Source organism: Pseudorasbora parva, chromosome 10, assembly GCF_024679245.1.
Source record: "Pseudorasbora parva isolate DD20220531a chromosome 10, ASM2467924v1, whole genome shotgun sequence".
NCBI classification, from domain to species: Eukaryota; Metazoa; Chordata; class Actinopteri; order Cypriniformes; family Gobionidae; genus Pseudorasbora; species Pseudorasbora parva.
Window position 1 is genome coordinate 46,796,003 of NC_090181.1, and position 20,406 is coordinate 46,816,408.

Sequence of the window (20,406 nt, forward strand, 5' to 3'; positions counted from 1 at the left end):
TGTGCAATAACGTGACATATGTGTGTATCTATATACGGTAATATCGTGACGTGTATCTATGCGGTAATATCGTGACATATGTGTGTATCTATATACGGTAATATCGTGACGTGTTTATCTATGTACGGTAATATCATTATGTGTTTATCTATATACGGTAATATCGTGATGTGTTTATCTATGTACGATAATATCATGATGTATTTATCTATATACGGTAATATCGTGACGTGTTTATCTATGTACGGTAATATTGTGACGTGTTTATCTATGTACGGTAATATCATGATGTGTTTATCTATGTACGATAATATCGTGACGTGTTTATCTATATACGGTAATATCGTGATGTGTTTATCTATGTACGGTAATATCATTATGTGTTTATCTATATACGGTAATATCGTGATGTGTTTATCTATGTACGGTAATATCATGATGTATTTATCTATATACGGTAATATTGTGACGTGTTTATCTATGTACGGTAATATCATGATGTGTTTATCTATGTACGATAATATCGTGACGTGTTTATCTATGTACGGTAATATCATGAAGTGTTTATACGGTAATAGCGTGACGTGTATCTTGTTTGTTAGGGGTTAACACTATATACAGTAATATTGTGACGTGTATCTATATACGTTAATATCGTGACATGTGTATCTATATATGGTAATATTGTGACGTGTTTATCTATATACGGTAATAGCGTGATGTGTATCTATATACAGTAATATTGAGACATGTGTATCTATATACGGTAATATCATGACATGTGTATCTATATACGGTAATATCGTGACGTGTTTATCTATGTACGGTAATATCGTGATGTGTTTATCTATGTACGGTAATATCGCTCCTTCTCGTAGAGCACAAACAGCTGCTATTATTAAACATGCACCGCCTCAAGAAGAGGCATTGCATCATATAAATCTAATGATGTGCATTAATGTGACGTGTGTATCTATATACAGTAATATTGTGACGTTTGTATCTATGTACGGTAATATCGTGACGTGTTTATCTATGTACGGTAATATTGTGACGTGTTTATCTATATACGGTAATATCGTGACGTGTATCTATATACGGTAATATCGTGATGTGTTTATCTATATACGGTAATATCGTGACGTGTTTATCTATATACAGTAATATCGTGACATGTGTATCTATATATCCTAATATCATTACGTGTTTATCTATATACGGTAATATTGTGACGTGTTAACTTATATATGGTAATATCGTGACATGTATCTATATACGGTAATATCGTGACGTGTATCTATATACAGTAATATTGTGACGTGTATCTATATACGGTAATATCGTGACATGTGTATATATATATACGGTAATATTGTGATGTGTTTATCTATATACGGTAATATTGTGACGTGTATCTATACACGGTAATATCGTGACATGTGTATCTATATACGGTAATATCGTGACGTGTATCTATATATGGTATTATCATGACGTGTGTATCTACACTCACCTAAAGGATTATTAGGAACACCTGTCCAATTTCTCATTAATGCAATTATCTAATCAACCAATCACATGGCAGTTGCTTCAATGCATTTAGGGGTGTGGTCCTGGTCAAGACAATCTCCTGAACTCCAAACTGAATGTCAGAATGGGAAAGAAAGGTGATTTAAGCAATTTTGAGCGTGGCATGGTTGTTGGTGTCAAATGGGCCGGTCTGAGTATTTCACAATCTGCTCAGTTACTGGGATTTTCACACACAACCATTTCTAGGGTTTACAAAGAATGGTGTGAAAAGGGAAGAGCATCCAGTCTGCAGCAGTCCTGTGGGAGAAAATGCCTTGTTGATGCTCGAGGTCAGAGGAGAACGGGCCGACTGATTCAAGCTGATAGAAGAGCAACTTTGACTGAAATAACCACTCGTTACAACCGAGGTATGCAGCAAAGCATTTGTGAAGCCACAACACACACAACCTTGAGGCGGATGGGCTACAACAGCAGAAGACCCCACCGGGTACCACTCATCTCCACTACAAATAGGAAAAAGAGGCTACAATTTGCACAAGTTCACCAAAATTGGACAGTTGAAGACTGGAGAAATGTTGCCTGGTCTGATGAGTCTCGATTTCTGTTGAGACATTCGGATGGTAGAGTCAGAATTCGGCGTAAACAGAATGAGAACATGGATCCATCATGCCTTGTTACCACTGTGCAGGCTGGTGGCGGTGGTGTAATGGTGTGGGGGATGTTTTCTTGGCACACTTTAGGCCGCCTTAGTGCCAATTGGGCATCGTTTAAATGCCACGGCCGACCTGAGCATTGTTTCTGACCATGTCCATCCCTTTTTGACCACCCTGTCCCCATCCTCTGATGGCTACTTCCAGCAGGATAATGCACCATGTCACAAAGCTCAAATCATTTAAAATTGGTTTCTTGAACATGCCAATGAGTTGACTGTACTAAAATGGCCGCCAGAGTCACCAGATCTCAACCCAATAGAGCATCTTTGGGATGTGGTGGAACGGGAGCTTCGTGCCCTGGATGTGCATCCCACAAATCTCCATCAACTGCAAGATGCTCTCCTATCAATATGGGCCAACATTTCTAAAGAATGCTTTCAGCACCTTGTTAAATCATTGCCACGTAGAATTAAGGCAGTTCTGAAGGCAAAAGGGGGTCAAACACAGTATTAGTATGGTGTTCCTAATAATCCTTTAGGTGAGGGTATATACAGTAATATCGTGACATGTGTGTTTCTATATACGGCACTCAGGCCATTGATGATGGTCTTTAATGAAGGCTGAGAGCTTGCTTTTCACAAACAACCAGAAGTGACCTCTCTCATCCACTCCAATCACATTGAGAGTGCAGAAACATATTCCGCACCTTTTCAAGTCCGAGGGGGGAAAAAAATCAGAGAATTTCCAGAAGAGAAACTGTTGCTTTTTCTGCCTTTGAAAATTGGCTTTTGTTCCTAACAATTCTTATCAAAGCCTTGTATTCCTTTTTATTTGTCTTTTCCTGGACTTAAAGTCATTACTGAGCCCAGATTAAAGAAGATGCTACAATTTTCTTTGGGGTTACCGAGATCAAAGCAAAAATTCTCCTTGAAGTCTGCGTCCGTGGAGCGGCTCACCGCGGCACTCAATTCAACGATTGTTCGGCGGGCTGGAGAGCTGGTCGTTTGTTCAGCAATATCTCAATGTTAACTACTATATATTAAATAAAAACAGTCAACTAAACAAAGAGGGGGCTTTTTCAAAAGCAACTAAAGCTAAACAAAGAGCCCCATCCATAGATAAACCCCCTCCTGAAACATGAGACATGTTTCTTCCTGATTGAGCGCATGCAAACAACTGCAGATGCACGAAAAGAAATATTTGTTAATATCCCAGTACAGGCAGCAATACGATTAAACAGAGGCTTTTCACAGTCATCTGCACCTCATACTAAAGGTCCTAAAGACTGCGATCTCTCATCTAATGCTCTGCACACTAGCAATGGCCAATGCAGCATTTACTGATGTTAATATATGCTATTTAAATCTTGTATCTGTAAATAATGCTAGGTTGTTTCGACCCATGTTTGGGTCAAATATGTACAAACCCAATGATTGGGTTTAAAATCTAACTTAAAACTTTAAACCAATCATTGGGTTTGTCCATTTTTGACCCAAACATGGTTCGAAAAAACCCAGCATTATTTTAGAGTGCACGGTGAACTAACACAAACAATAGTTTTTCTATTATCTAGCATAAACCAATATTAATGCATATATTATTCGCTCTAATTTCATGCTAAATAATGCAGGATAACAAAATAGAAGTATTGTCATTTTAGATAGATATAAGAGATAGATAAAACATGTGAGCAACACAATCTTCTTCTGAGCAAAACTCTATTATAGAACCTTAAATGGGTCCGTCAGGCCTAAAATATATTTGGCATTAAGCGTTATTAAAATTGATTCAAGAATCACAGAGTTAGAATCTTTTTGGCATAAAGAGTTATTAAAATTGATTCAAGAATCACAGAGTTAGAATCTTTTTGGCATAAAGAGTTATTAAAATTGATTCAAGAATCACAGAGTTAGAATCTTTTTGCCATTAAGCGTTATTAAAATTGATTCAAGAATTGTAGAGTTAGAATCTTTTTGGAATAAAGAGTTATTAAAACTGATTCAAGACTCACAGAGTTAGAATCTTTTTGGCATGAAGAGTTATTAAAACTGATTCAAGACTCACAGAGTTAGAATCTTTTTGCCATTAAGAGTTATTAAAACTGATTCAAGACTCGTAGAGTTAGAATCTTTTTGCCATGAAGAGTTATTAATACTGATTCAAGACTCGTAGAGTTAGAATCTTTTTGCCATGAAGAGTTATTAAAACTGATTCAAGACTCGTAGAGTTAGAATCTTTTTGCCATGAAGAGTTATTAAAACTGATTCAAGACTCGTAGAGTTAGAATGTTTTTGCCATGAAGAGTTATTAAAACTGATTCAAGACTTGTAGAGTTAGAATCTTTTTGCCATGAAGAGTTATTAAAACTGATTCAAGACTCGTAGAGTTAGAATCTTTTTGCCATAAAGAGTTTTTAAAACTGATTCAAGACTCGTAGAGTTAAAATCATTTTGCCATTAAGAGTTATTAAAACTGATTCAGGAATCGTAGAGTTCAGTTTAGATGAGAGAGATGTCATTGTCGAGATTACTTATCGTTCAGTTCTGGCATTAAAGGAAAAGGTCACCCACATGTATGGCTTTGTTTCTTCTGAGCTGATGTTTTGAAGATTGTCGGTATAACCGAACCCTTGCGGTTGGACTAATAAACCCCATTGAAGAAATAACTAAGCGTTTAAAGGATATATTGAGCGACATGTAGGAGCTCCTGTCGGCCATGCTGTGCAGATCGCACTCCATCTTGACGTGCGGGAGGCAGAGCGGGTCCCCGAGTGCGGAGCGATGGTTCTGCTGACCCAGATGTGCTTTGGATCTCATGGCCATGTTTTCCCAGGATCGATCCACTGAGTCCGGAGACGACCTCTCCAGGGAAGCCGGCAGACATGGCAGCGCGGAGAAGGCCGAATGCGGTCCGTATTTCAAAAGGTGCTCCAGGATCTGGCTGTCGTGCAGAGGGGCGTTGTATCCGAATTGGAAGGGGGTTTGGTGGAGGGGGAAAGGCCTCTTTACGGCCTGGATTAGCTGGCTCGGCGAAGGTTTGCGGACCACCAGGGACAAGGCTTCGGTTTGGTGCTCCGGGCTCTCAAAGTGCTCCGCGCTCCTGGCGGCCTCATCCGAGTCCGATTGATCCGAAGGGGAATCTTCTAGGTTCGGCTTTTCGGGGCTTTTCTCGAGCTTCTTAAAGACCATATCGATGCTTTCGCTCACGGTTCGGGTCAGCTCGCACTTTAGAGTCTCCTGGAGGGTTTTCACGCTGTGGTCAACGCTCGCTCCCGGGTTTTCCGAATAGTTCTGGTCGTAGACGTGGGAGATTTTCTCCTGGAGCTGATGCAAGAGTCTCTGCATGCTCCGGAGTTGCTCCTTTAGTTTGTGGCACTCTTCGTCTTTGCTAATCTTGGTTTGGACGTCAGGCTCCTGGTGCAGAGGAAGCCTCTGCTTGCGCTTGTCTCTTCTGGATGGGTCTCTTTTGGTCTCCTCCCCGTGAGATCCGGCCATCCCGCGGATGATGTTTTCCACGCGGGCTCGTTTGGCCTGGAGGTCCGCTCCCACCGGAGCCTCCTCCTCCACACTCGGCTCCTCCTGAGGGAAGTCCTCCATCCCGCTGGACTCCGGGCTCAGATAGAGCAGGTTTGGGTCGAGCGAGCTCAGCTTGTTGTGAATGGTCTTCCGCAGGAGGTGAGATATAATGGAGCCGCTGTGGTAGGAAGCGAGCGGCTCGTCGTACGTGCCTCTGCGGAAGCAAGGACGCATCTGCTCGGATCGGCTGACCTCCATGCAGGCTTCGCTCGGTTTGTGCGTGCTTTGGTCGGCCGGACTCAGATTCATGCTTTCCTGCTGGACTCTCCGTATCAGCCTTGAAAATCTGTAATGCATTGCAAATAAAATTATAAATTAGGCTTCGTTTAGATATGCATCTTGTCCTTAAATGCACACAAAACAATTGTTTTATTAGACGTATTCATGCAATTCTTCAATGATAAATAAATATTGTTCACACAGAGAAAAAGGCCATCTAATATATAATGTCAATAAACTCAAAATTTGAAGGCAACCAGGTTACTTTCTTTTCTTTCTTTTTTTAATGTTAAACCAACACAGAGTAAAAGGCTGTCAAAATTGTACCTTTAAGGGTACAACAGCTTGTCACTGGGGCAGTAAAAAAACTGTTTTTACACAAAAAACAAATATTGGTTTAACTTAAAAAAGTAAGTAACCTGGTTGCCTTTACATTTTGAGTTTATTGAAATTAAAAAATTGAGTTGATGCAATGAAGGAAATTTGTTTACTAAATTGAAACTCAAATTAGCATTGTATCTGAACCACATTAAAATACGATAAATCATGAAAATAGCTCAATTTGGCTTTCAATATCTTTTAATAATATTTGAATATTGTCGATTCTCAAAAATGTTCATTGTATTAACTCAAATTTGTCATTTCAATGAACTCAAAATTTTAAGGCAACCAGGCAACTTATTTTTTAAATATTTTTTACAGTGTAGATATGCATCTTATCCTTAAATGCACACAAAACAATTGTTTTATTAGACTTATTCATGCAATTCTGCACTGTAAATGAATATTGTTTACACAGAGAAAAAGGCAGTGAAAATTGTACCTTTAGACGGCTAGTCGCTGGGGCAGTACAATGTAAAAAAATATTGTTGGTTTAACTTAAAAAGTAAGTAACCTGGTTGCCTTAAAAATTTGAGTTTGTTGACATTAAAAATTTGAGTTGATACAATGAAGGAAATTGGTTTAATAAATAGAAACTCAAAATATTATTGTATCTGTACCACATTAAAAAATGTGATAAATCATGAAAATAGCACAATATGGCTGCGTCATCACAAATAAAACACACTATTACCCAATATGCTTACACAATATTTTAATAATATTTTAATAAAATGTTCATTGTATTAACTCAAATTTTGAATTTCAATGAACTCAAAATTTTAAGGCACCCAGGTCATTATTTTTTAAATATTTCTTTACAGTGTAGTTTTAAAGAAGTATGAAAATAATCCAGTTCTTTAAGCTGATTCGTGCTTTTCAACAGAATAGAGACATAACATAATTTTATTTCATAAGATACATACATTTGTTTTAATATATTTAAAGTGCATTTCATTTTAGTCTGGATTCATCCACAGATTTCCTTCTAATCCTCTCTATATACGTAAATCTGAATACAAAAGCCTGTATGTATATATATATATATATATATATATATATATATATATATATATATATATATATATATATATATATATATATATAATAAACATACTGTATATTTATTAAATGCTGGTTTCAAGAATTGTGAGTATTGTTTATTATACATAAAATAATTCTGTTTTTCTTTTTTGAGCTGATGCATGTTTTCAGAGACATAACACAATCCTAAATTGTATTAAAATAACATTTCATATTAACATGCATTATTTTTTTTCCTTAGTATATTTATAGTGCATTTCATTTTAGTCTGTATTCATCCAGAGATATTCTTCTAATGTCAATCTGGATATATATATATATATATATATATATATATATATATATATATATATATATATATATATATATATATATATATATATATATATATATATATATATATATATATATATATATATATATATATATATATAGCTACTTTCGCTGTCTTTACATAATTTGAACGTAAATATTCATATCAACACGTGTAATAAATACGAAACATATTGAAACATACATATTCGACTACGTGCCTTATACCTGTGGCTGCATATGCGTTTCATATCAGTGCTATAATGAAGAATTATCACGTTCATATTGCAAAGTATTAAAAGTCCATAAAGTTAACCGCTAAAAGCGTCAGTTTGCGAGAGAAACTTCCGCACATGATGAGAGAGAGCGAGAGGAGAGCGCGCGCTTACCTGTTGCTCTGGAGACGCGTGACTGACAGTGTGTGCTCGCGGCGCGCGCTCTGATCTCGCTCCAGTGGCGTGGGCGTGGCCCGATCCGCCCTTCATCAACATGCCAGCCAATCAGAGACCAGACACAGCCGCGCACGTAAACAACGGCAAAGATCGCGTCATAAAGTCGTTTCGAGGATTTTATTTAATCTTTTTTCGCTCTTAGTGAATTTCATATACATAACAGAAAAAATGTGCACATCTAAACCATATATACTGTGGTTTTACAGTTTTTCTCAGTCGCTTTGGTACATTTCTCAGATCAAAATTGAAATTCTCCAAACTACCTGTTGAATTCTCACATCATTGTCCCTTGTGTTCATCAAAAAAGCAGTTTCTCATTTCTTTGAACAAGTTGCAAATGCTTTGGTACGTATATGCAAATGATTATGTCAAATTCTCTGCTGTTTCCTACATTATCAGTTGCTTATGTCATGTTGATCAGAATGTATTACAGTTTTTCTCGCTTGATTTGGTACATTTCTCCAAACTCAGGTAACTGCTCGTAAAACATTTAACACAGTGATCTGCACACTTTGTAATTGTCCTACAGATAGTAAATTCTCCTTCATTTCATACAAATCACAAAACAAAAGCCTAATTTTCTCAAAACACTGTGCACAAAACTCCCTAATGTTATCCCAGCCATTCACACAGCCAAACAAATCTTTAATATATGAATCTTTATATGTAGTTGCTCTCAAAACTATTACAGTTTTTCTCAATTGCTTTGGCACATTTTTCGAAACAGTCTTAACATTCTCTAAACTGTGAGTGCAAATGTCACAACTGTTTGCAGGAACTTCAAAACTTTATAACATGTCTGCAAAATGTAGTTACTCACCCAAAACATTTAATTCATGCTTTAAAACCTAGTTATTGTGTCAATAATTTGGCCAAGGCCACCAAAATCTAAAGTATTTTTGTCATTGTGTGACCCACACTGGCCAAAATGTTTAGTTATTTTTTCACCACAACAGTCAACCATGAAATATAAGGGTTTAAACAAAAATCTAATAATTGTTGAGAAAAGTCGATAGCATGTAGAAAAAAAACGTCTATGAACATTTGTATTTTCCCAGTGTTTATTTTTGTACTTCATGTCACAAAACAAGTGTATTTACAGTACATGTAAAGTAACTGACTCTGACTCTTCTGTTTCCACGTCTTCCTTGATTATTTCTTCCTCCACCACCACCACGTATTCTTACACGCCTTCCAATTGCTCTTCCACGAGCATGTTGCAGTTCAGGGTTGTGAACATCCTCCATTCTCAAAAACTTCTACAGCAGTGATTGTGCTGTGGGCAATCTACATATTTATATACATATATACTGCCGAAGTTACGTAAATGGTTAAATGGTTGATTCATATTAGAGGTAATTTGCAATTAGATTGGGAATGCAATTAGAGGTCATGTGCCAATTTAGCAGACATTACAAATAATGTCAATGTCAGATATATTTTATAATATACATTCATATATACTGATTATGATAATTGAATAGATCGTTTTGAATGCGATGGCTTACACAATAAAAAATGTCTGAGAAGTTCTGAAGTGTTTGACAGTGTAAGTGAGAATCGAGTCATCAGTTTTGATCAACAAGCCATATGCAATTATTTGTTGTCCAAACTGCAGACAGTTGTATACTCTTTGAGCACGTGTGCCAAAGCATTTGCAATTTGCTCAAATCAATAAGAAATTCCAATCTGATGTGAAAAAGAAGCAAATTGTTCAGAGATCTGAACTTAATGTTTTGGGAAATAAAAAAATCATTTGAGAAAAACTGTATGTTGGCAAAACCGTTCAGTATTCACTGCATAATGAAGCACTGCAGTTTATTCTATTATCAAAAATAAATACTAACACTAAAACAACAGGTGTGTTCTCTGTTGATTTAATAAAAAAAATAATCTGTAGGTACACAAATACATGAATGAAAATACACATTATTCCTGTTCTTTACTTGTGTTCTTCAAAGTTCTTTAATTTTAGTTTTCTCCCAATAAATGACTGTATAAATAAATAAATATATAAATAAATAAATAATAATCTACTGAAATCATTGAATCAATGAACTTTATAGATCTTACCTCTCAATTATATCTGGTCAAAGAATTTCAACATCATAGCATATTATATTTGCATGAGTCGTGCCTTGTGGGAATGCTGGATCCACAGGCCTCTTCCATTGCTTGAAGAACACTTACTTGGTTGGAAGGGTTATTTTCATCTCCAAGAGGAGAATATGCTGGAAGGAACATCCTCCTAAAATCTGGGTGATGCTTGAGCCACTCTTGCATTAGAGCTGAAAGGTGAAATTGGGATATAACAACTACACAATTTCACTCAATTTGCTCCTGATCACCCTGCAGAAAGGGGATTTCATTGAGGGAGTTTAAAAAATGTGGGAGCCTTTCTGTGTTGTGCAGCCCCAAGACAGCGTTGTGTGCCACAGCACCAGTGGACATCGACTGCGGCACGATGGAACTTTCTGTCCAGGTTCTCTCAAGTAAAGACCATAAATCATGACATGGTCAGTCGGGTGGCTCTGATTTCATTTGAAACCTCTCTGTACCCAATCCTTCTACCTCTCCTCCCTCCTGTTACATTTTTCCTCTCCCCTTTTCCGGGGCGGCAGTGGCTCAGTGGCTCATGTAGGTTGTCTACAAACCGGAAGGTTGGTGGTTCGATCCCCGGTTCCACCTGACCAAGTGTCGAGATGTCCATGAGCAAGACATCTAACCCCAAACTGCTCACGACGAGCTGGATGGCGCCTTACATGGCTGACACCGCTGCCGGTGTGTGAATGAGAGAGTGAATGGGTGAATGTGAGGCAAGATGTTAAGCGCTTTGGATGGCACGGTGTTCAAATTGGGCTGAACTTTCTGTCCAGTTTCTCTCAAGTAAAGACCATAAATCATGCACTGCAAAAAATATTCGTACTTAGTTTTTGTCTTGTTTTTAGTCCAAACATCTAAAAATTCTTAAAAAAAAAAAAAAAAATTACTAGACAAGCAAAAGTAATTGTCTTGTTTTCGGAGAAAAAAAATAACTAAAAATGAAGAGATTTTGCTTAAATTAAGCAAAATAATCTGTCAGTGGGGTGAGAAAAATAATCTTAAAACAATCAGCAAATAATTGGCAGATTATTTATCTTATTTTAAGCAAAAACTCTCTTAATTTGGAGTTTTTTTCCCCAAAACAAGACAATAATTTTTACTTGTCTAGTAAATGTTTCTTACTGTAAGAAATTTTGACTAGAAACAAGACAAAAATACTGAGTAAGAAGAGCATTTTTTGCAGTCTGCCATGGTCAGTTGGGTGGCTCTGATTTCATTTGAAACCTCTCTGTACCCAATCCTTCTACCTCTCCTCCCTCCTGTTACATTTTTCCTCTCCCCTTTTCCCTCTGTCCATGTCTTCTTTTATTTTATTCTCTTGCTCTTTCCACTCTCCCATCTCTTCTCCCTCTTCTCCTCTTCCTGCATCCTCTGCTCTGCTTGCTCCATCTCTTCTTCCTAATCTATTTTTACCTCTTCTACTGTTCTTCTCCTTCTCAATATTACTCTTCCTTTATCCTCTCCAAAACCTCTCATCCTTACACCTATTCTTCTTCCCAATATATTTTATTTATGTCTGATGAGTTAGTAATACACCCAACACAGGAAATACAAATATCCCAATTGTTAAAACAGCATATCTCAATTACAAAAAACTATTAAAATTATATATATAAATAATGGGAAGATGAATAGGTGTAAGAGTAAAAGGTTTTGGAGAGGATAGAGGAAGGGTAATATTGAGAATAGTGGAAGAGGTAAAAAAGAGATAAGGGGATATTAATAGTTGGTATAGGAAGAGGAGATTGAGCAAGAAGAGCTGAGGATGTTGGAAGACGAGTAGAGTGACAAGAGATGGTAGAGTGGAAGGCAATTGCATTAGTGGAAAGAACAAGAGAATAAAATAAAAAGACATGGAGAGAGGGGAAGGGGAGAGCAAAATGTGACAGGAGGGGGGAAAGGTAGAAGGATTGGGTACAGACAGGTTTCAAATGAAATCAGAGCCACCCGACTGACCATGTCATGATTTATAGTCTTTACTTGAGAGAACCTGGACAGAAAGTTCAGCCCAATTTGAACATCGTGCCGCAGTCGATGTCCACTGGTGCTGTGGCACACAACGCTGTCTTGGGGCTGCACAACACAGAAAGGCTCCTACATTTTTTAAACCCTTTCTGCAGGGTGATCAGGAGCAAATTGAGCGAAATTGTGTATGTCACGTACACACAAAGGAAATTGTGCGAGGACTCAAGTGCAGGAAAATTATAATTTATTTACAACAAATAAAACATAAATACAAAACAAAACCCACGAGGATGAGGAAAACGTAAACTAGAAAATACATAAACTGAAACTGAACACATACCACGTAGAAGTCACAGGGGAACGGAAGATGTAGACAGTACAAGGATACGACCCAGACTGACAAACACAAGGAGCTTATAAAGGGAAGAAATCAAGAGGGAACAGGTGGGAGAAATCAATCGGCGGCGCAGGGAGAGCAGGACCCCTCAGCGGCGCAGGGAGAGCAGGACCCCTCAGCGGCGCAGGCAGAGCAGGACGCCTCAGCGGCGCAGGCAGAGCAGGACGCCTCAGCGGCGCAGGGAGAGCAGGACCCCTCAGCGGCGCAGGGAGAGCAGGACCCCTCAGCGGCGCAGGCAGAGCAGGACGCCTCAGCGGCGCAGGCAGAGCAGGACGCCTCAGCGGCGCAGGGAGAGCAGGACCCCTCAGCGGCGCAGGGAGAGCAGGACGCCTCAGCGGCGCAGGGAGAGCAGGACGCCTCAGCGGCGCAGGCAGAGCAGGACGCCTCAGCGGCGCAGGCAGAGCAGGACGCCTCAGCGGCGCAGGCAGAGCAGGACGCCTCAGCGGCGCAGGGAGAGCAGGACCCCTCAGCGGCGCAGGGAGAGCAGGACGCCTCAGCGGCGCAGGCAGAGCAGGACGCCTCAGCGGCGCAGGGAGAGCAGGACGCCTCAGCGGCGCAGGCAGAGCAGGACCCCTCAGCGGCGCAGGGAGAGCAGGACGCCTCAGCGGCGCAGGGAGAGCAGGACGCCTCAGCGGCGCAGGGAGAGCAGGACCCCTCAGCGGCGCAGGCAGAGCAGGACGCCTCAGCGGCGCAGGGAGAGCAGGACCCCTCAGCGGCGCAGGCAGAGCAGGACGCCTCAGCGGCGCAGGCAGAGCAGGACGCCTCAGCGGCGCAGGCAGAGCAGGACGCCTCAGCGGCGCAGGGAGAGCAGGACCCCTCAGCGGCGCAGGGAGAGCAGGACCCCTCAGCGGCGCAGGCAGAGCAGGATGCCTCAGCGGCGCAGGGAGAGCAGGACGCCTCAGCGGCGCAGGGAGAGCAGGACCCCTCAGCGGCCCAGGGAGAGCAGGACGCCTCAGCGGCGCAGGCAGAGCAGGACGCCTCAGCGGCGCAGGGAGAGCAGGACGCCTCAGCGGCGCAGGGAGAGCAGGACGCCTCAGCGGCGCAGGGAGAGCAGGACCCCTCAGCGGCGCAGGCAGAGCAGGACCCCTCAGCGGCGCAGGGAGAGCAGGACCCCTCAGCGGCGCAGGCAGAGCAGGACCCCTCAGCGGCGCAGGGAGAGCAGGACGCCTCAGCGGCGCAGGGAGAGCAGGACCCCTCAGCGGCGCAGGGAGAGCAGGACGCCTCAGCGGCGCAGGCAGAGCAGGACCCCTCAGCGGCGCAGGCAGAGCAGGACCCCTCAGCGGCGCAGGGAGAGCAGGACCCCTCAGCGGCGCAGGCAGAGCAGGACGCCTCAGCGGCGCAGGGAGAGCAGGACGCCTCAGCGGCGCAGGCAGAGCAGGACGCCTCAGCGGCGCAGGCAGAGCAGGACGCCTCAGCGGCGCAGGGAGAGCAGGACGCCTCAGCGGCGCAGGGAGAGCAGGACGCCTCAGCGGCGCAGGCAGAGCAGGACGCCTCAGCGGCGCAGGGAGAGCAGGACGCCTCAGCGGCGCAGGGAGAGCAGGACGCCTCAGCGGCGCAGGGAGAGCAGGACGCCTCAGCGGCGCAGGCAGAGCAGGACGCCTCAGCGGCGCAGGGAGAGCAGGACGCCTCAGCGGCGCAGGGAGAGCAGGACGCCTCAGCGGCGCAGGCAGAGCAGGACGCCTCAGCGGCGCAGGCAGAGCAGGACGCCTCAGCGGCGCAGGGAGAGCAGGACGCCTCAGCGGCGCAGGCAGAGCAGGACGCCTCAGCGGCGCAGGCAGAGCAGGACGCCTCAGCGGCGCAGGCAGAGCAGGACGCCTCAGCGGCGCAGGGAGAGCAGGACGCCTCAGCGGCGCAGGGAGAGCAGGACCCCTCAGCGGCGCAGGGAGAGCAGGACCCCTCAGCGGCGCAGGGAGAGCAGGACCCCTCAGCGGCGCAGGGAGAGCAGGACGCCTCAGCGGCGCAGGCAGAGCAGGACGCCTCAGCGGCGCAGGCAGAGCAGGACGCCTCAGCGGCGCAGGCAGAGCAGGACGCCTCAGCGGCGCAGGGAGAGCAGGACCCCTCAGTGGCGCAGGGAGAGCAGGACCCCTCAGCGGCGCAGGGAGAGCAGGACCCCTCAGCGGCGCAGGCAGAGCAGGACCCCTCAGCGGCGCAGGCAGAGCAGGACGCCTCAGCGGCGCAGGGAGAGCAGGACGCCTCAGCGGCGCAGGCAGAGCAGGACGCCTCAGCGGCGTAGGCAGAGCAGGACGCCTCAGCGGCGCAGGGAGAGCAGGACGCCTCAGCGGCGCAGGGAGAGCAGGACGCCTCAGCGGCGCAGGCAGTATAATGCATTGCAGCGTTTTATTACTTGCTATTTGTGTTTTATTTTGTATACTAATTTAATTTGTATTAGGCTATTAATAGAATTTAATAATACATATCAGTGTTACAATTATAAATTACAAGCGTCTTTACATGACATTTCTTTTTCTTATAGCTGGTTTCTCTGGATTATTTATTTAAATTGTTAGAGGTAACAGCATAGTATAAACTCAAAAACAATAATAGTCAGGGGATCCACAATAAAGAAAAATAAATACAAATTGAATAGCTAAATAAAAATAAAAATAATTTAAAGCACAAGAAATGTGGACATGTCCAATGATATTTTCAGAGCACGACAACTCTTCAGTAATTTCAGTGAGAAGTAAAATAACTTAAAGTGGCGGTTGCATGCGATTTGACTTTTTAAACTGTAGTTAGTGTGTAATGTCGCTGCTTGAGCATAAACAGTCTCTGCAAAGTTACAGCGCTGAAAGTTCAATGCAAACGGAGATATTGTCTTTTAAAGTTAGGCAGTTTATTGCCTACAAAAATGGCCGGTTTGGACTACAATGAGCTTCTTCCTGGGTTGGTGACATCATAAACCCTCGCTAGTCTCCGCAGATGGGCTTCTGCCCGTAATAGGAAGGGGCGTGGCCTTAACCTGTGCTCGACACTTCAGCCAATAAAAATACAGGAAACTACATTTGACCATCTGGCCAATCTAAGAACATTACGTCTATTTGCGACCATTGGAAGCAAACGAGCCGTTCAAAGGACAGTGGAGACAGCGGTGTGGAATAAAGGGAGAAAAATACGGCATTTAAAAAAAAAAAAAAAAGACATGTTATACTGCGCCCCATAAACACAACCAAGCCTAGAAATAAAACACGGAGCAACCCCCTTTAAGCTCATTCATAAAATGTTCAAAGCATGGGTGGCAATTTCTCCACATACAATAATGAATATGGTATTTAGCAAGTAGGAAAACAATATTCACAATGTCCGATGCTGAATTATTTAAACCATCAACGTAGAACAGAATATGGTACATTTTACATGCCATGTAATGAATGAAACGTGACAAATCAATGGTACAGTCCACCCCCCCCCCCTCGCTCTTATCCGTGATGGTATGTTCCGCGCTGCTTCCGGTTTGTGGCGGCGCTGTTTCCGGTGCTGTGCTGAGAGTGAGAGCTGCAGTGCGCGCGGTCCATCCCGACGACATGCTATCCCATTCCCGCTGTCTCTCCCGGAGCCTCGGTCGGTCCATCACCGTCCTGCGGCAGGTACGTGTGCCTCTTACCGCGTGTGTCCCGCGGAATGACCGAGTTAGCGGAACGGGGAACGGAACGACCGTTTGAGTAAGGGCAGCGGTAGGCCGCGCGCAGGCCCAAGGGCAGCGGGACACTCGCACACAAACACCCCACAGAAGAGCTTATGCCTTCCCATCACATTAATGACACTCACACGGGCTATAACGCGTTATATGAGGCATTCAGCCGACTTTCAATCAGTACTGTCGGTCAGCGAGGACGTTTGTGAAGCTCCTGCTGTCAAAGCTCGCATGTGATCGAGCTGTCACCTCTCGCGTTAATCATATGTTTGTCGTCATGTGTTATGCTAATGTGTGTGTTATGCTAATGTGTGTTGTCATAAGCATTTGTCAGTCTCTCTTTTATCCTCTTCTAAAGTCTTTAAATAAAACAATTTCGTTATTACTAATATCTAACGTTACCGTAATTCGGTCATTTTTAGATTAATTTGCAAATCTAACCTAAATTAACACAGGTAGGCAATCCACTGTGGGTGAGTTTTATTATGTTTGTAGGTCTGTTCTTCTCTATTGTGCCATATGTCGAGTGAAACGCTTCCCAAACAAGAGTAAATGTAGGGGCGGGGCTTGGTTTTGGCTGTGATTTGCTATTGGCTGATCTCATGGGAGTGACAGGTGGCCCCGCCCTTGTCATCAGAGAAGAGATGAAGTTATTCTGACTCAAGATTATTAACGCAATAATGATGCGCACCAATAAATCATTTATCATAAACACTGCAAAATTCCATTAAATAAATAGTTGCAACGTTTATTAGAAATAGAGGAGGAAAATCCCCAAATTAGTTACTTCACCAAATATTGTAAGCGTGCATTGATAAGTCCTGATGACCTTTGACCCAGATGGATCACATGACCCACATGTGTGCCTGAATGTCACTCCAGCATTGCTGTTTAACGGCCTGTCAGAAGCACTCATGGACCAGTGCTCGCTCATTTATTCATCATATAACAATACAAGATTTACTGTGACGCTACAGTATTATTACACTCAATGTTACTTTTTAATATAAAATGGTAATTCACTTTTTGCAACGTCACATGTCCAGTTTATTATTTTAATACTAAATGCAACATTGCAATCTTGTTTCCGCCAGGACATTATATGAAGGGCTGGGACAATAAAACCGATCCTCACGATTCTTCAAATGATAGTAATGTGACCCGCCCGTAACGTCTCACACACACGTTTAATTTCACCAGCCGATTTATCAGAAAACTGATAATATTAATGAACACGATAAAAACATTTTGTTGCTTAGTTTGATTTAAAACCCAAGCATTGATGTTTTACAATAATAAGCGAGACATTGAACATAATGAATTAATTTGTCAAGACTTCGCATTAGTCTCGCAGAAATAAAGTGGCATTTTCCGTTATTTCACGGTTATTTATTTAGCCCTGTGCGTTTTTGTTTATTTGTAGTCACATCACATTTAGAAAGAATGAACATTTCTACAGATTTTACAGCAAAAATGACATTTTATGACGCATGCGGAGCTAAATGTGGACATCAGACAGTATAAAGGGATGAGATGTACTGACAGACTAATTAAATACATGATTGTTACTGTCTGTGTGACTTGTCTGATTACTTCAAGAGGTCGTATTTATCATGTTTATTATACCATTGGTTAGCACGTGTAGTCTTTTGCATGGCATATCAGGGCTCTACAATGCACACATTTGTCCCAGGTTGCTCCTAATGTCCTCGCATACGCTGCCTCTCCACATTGGTTCTCCTTTGGTCTAGCTCCTTAACGGTAGGGATGGGTACCGAAAACTGGTATTAAACGGGCCCCGGGGGTGAATATTGAAAGACCGTTGTATCGATAAGCTCGGACTTTATCGGTTCTTCTGTCGGTACTTTTGAAAATACACGTGACCAGAGAGAGAGAGAGAGAGAGAGAGACGCAAAACGACAGCCCAATGAGTGATGACAGAGGACAGAACTAATTAAAACATAGCCTGGTTACACTTTAGATATGTGATAGTCTGATTTTATTTTAGATTTTGGCTTCCTAAGATTATAATTATAATATTTATGTCTAGTGAAACTTATTAATTCCCCACAGCAGCAACGCTGTCATTTCTCCATAAAACTCAAACTAGTCGCCGCGTCGACGTCATCGATTACGTCGACTACAAAAAAAAAGTCGACGTGCGTGAAATGTGTCGACGCGTCACACAGTTTGTTTACATCTCGCGTAATGGCATACAGGGAATGGAGAAAGTTGCATTTTATCACAAAAACAGAGACCACTGTTATCAAAAGTATGGGAATACTTTAAACAAGAGGACAAATAAAATGGCCCTTTTGTTCCCTTTGCAAAACCGATATGGTGTACCACGGCAGCACAACGGTGATGCCCGAGCACCTCAGAGGAAAACATCTCGGCGCTCTCCGGTGTTACGGTTTAACTGGTTTCCGTGTGATCTGGTGACCAACTTCCTGGTTCAGGTCTGATATTCTTGCGCTTGCGGCATTCTGAAAAGTTTAGATGTTTTTAACTCGATGAGGTGCGGACGCGCCTGGAAAAAACGAGCGCGTCACATTATGAGCGCGCTCATTTCATTATGAGCGCGCTTATCGCGCGCCTACATTGGAAATAATGAACTTGAGCGCGCTAAAGACGTTGTTACGTCCCTATGTAGTCTAGGGTTAAAAGGACTTAAAAGAATAGCTGTTGGTGTGATGTGTGGAGGCAGCAAGGTTCAGTTCCCAACCCCAGAGCTTCTTAACAAGAGATAGACCTCAAAACAACTTGTGTGGAAAAAGAACAAGGTCTTTTATTTCCAAATGGGAGGATTGAGGCTTCAAGAGGGGGCAAGGCCAAAACAACAAACATAAAACCTCTAACTAATCAGGAGAAAACTAACTAAACTCAAAAAGTAAAGAAAACAAAATACAACAGAAGTACGCTGACTCCCTAACTACCTTAAAGAGGAGAAAACAGAATATAAAGAAATTGGCACCCACCTCTCTACTAATCCTTTCCCCAAATGATTAACAATATAAAAGTGATAAACAAAAAGATGACAAGATCATTAAATACTAGGGATGGGTACCGAAAACTGGTATTAAACGGGCCCTGGGGCTGAATTTTGAAAGACCGTTGTATCGATAAGCTCGGCCGTTATCGGTTCTGCTGTCGGTACTTTTGAATACACGTGACGTGACGTGACGTGACGTGACGTGAGAGAGAGAGAGAGAGAGAGAGAGAGAGAGAGAGAGAGAGAGAGAGAGAGAGAGAGAGAGAGAGAGAGAGAGAGAGAGAGAGAGAGAGAGAGAGAGAGAGAGAGAGAGAGAGAGAGAGAGAGAGAGAGAGAGAGCGCGCGCGCGCGGTCTTGAACCGCCGCAACTAGACGAGCAAATTACACTTTCGGTTTCACACTCGCGTCTAAACGATCATATGTACTCAAACATCTGTGTCAAAATGACCGGCTTGGAGAGTCTCTTAAACACAACACAGTTTGTGTCTAAAATGGACGTAGTTATTATGGATATTTGGGAGAAAATGTAGTGCATCTGCCTATTATCAGTCACCTATAGATCTGCACATCTGTCTTAAAGAGGCAGCGGTGTAAATAAACATGCTGACGAATTACTGCGAATTAAACAACCAAATGCAAAGAGAAAATCACTCACAGCTCTTGAATGAATAACTTCAGCTTTAATAAGCATTAATTTATCCTATTTATGATAAACTATGCAGTGTTATTTTACATTTGATTACTAGAACTCTTCCTGAAACTAAAGCACTGTGTAGGCCTATATAATGTGTATCTTTGTTAATTGTATGTGTGTGTAATATATATATATATATATATATATATATATATATATACCGATAAGAATACCGTTAAAGTACCGGACCGATAAGCAGTATATGTAAGAGTAGTAATACCGTTAAAACCTTAACGATACCCATCCCTACTTAACGGTCACCCCCCTTTTTGAGAATCCAAACTTAAAGGGCTGTAATTCATGAATGCTTTGGAATATAGACTTACGTTTGGTCTTGATTTAAAGGTGACAACCAGCAGATTATTGCTGAAGTGAAAGCATTTCAAAATATAAAATGATAGAAACGTTATGGAAGTTTACATTTAATGAAAATGAAATATAAAATAAATATTTAA

At 42.1% G+C, this 20,406-nt stretch overlaps 2 protein-coding genes across 3 annotated transcripts in view; one reads left to right on the forward strand and one right to left on the reverse strand.

Annotated features, from left to right (window-relative positions):
* Positions 1-8,116, reverse strand: part of prox2 (prospero homeobox 2) — a 31,985-nt gene extending 23,869 nt beyond the window's left edge. Inside the window, exons 1-2 of one of the 2 annotated variants that reach the window (XM_067454744.1) lie at positions 8,104-8,116; positions 4,866-6,044 (exon numbers count right to left, since the gene is read on the reverse strand). In XM_067454744.1, the coding sequence (XP_067310845.1) occupies positions 4,866-6,007 (1,142 nt within the window). In that variant the 5' untranslated portion in view covers positions 6,008-6,044; positions 8,104-8,116. Of the gene's footprint in view, positions 1-4,865; positions 6,045-7,942; positions 8,052-8,103 lie in introns of those variants that run through there. The other variant, XM_067454743.1, reaches the window with a different exon arrangement.
* Positions 8,117-16,044: 7,928 nt separating this feature from the next.
* The window catches only part of dlst (dihydrolipoamide S-succinyltransferase), a 45,603-nt gene continuing 41,241 nt past the window's right edge, over positions 16,045-20,406 (forward strand). Inside the window, exon 1 of the mRNA XM_067456277.1 lies at positions 16,045-16,218. Coding sequence (XP_067312378.1) covers positions 16,060-16,218 — 159 coding nt within the window. The 5' untranslated portion in view covers positions 16,045-16,059. The remainder of the gene's footprint in view (positions 16,219-20,406) is intronic.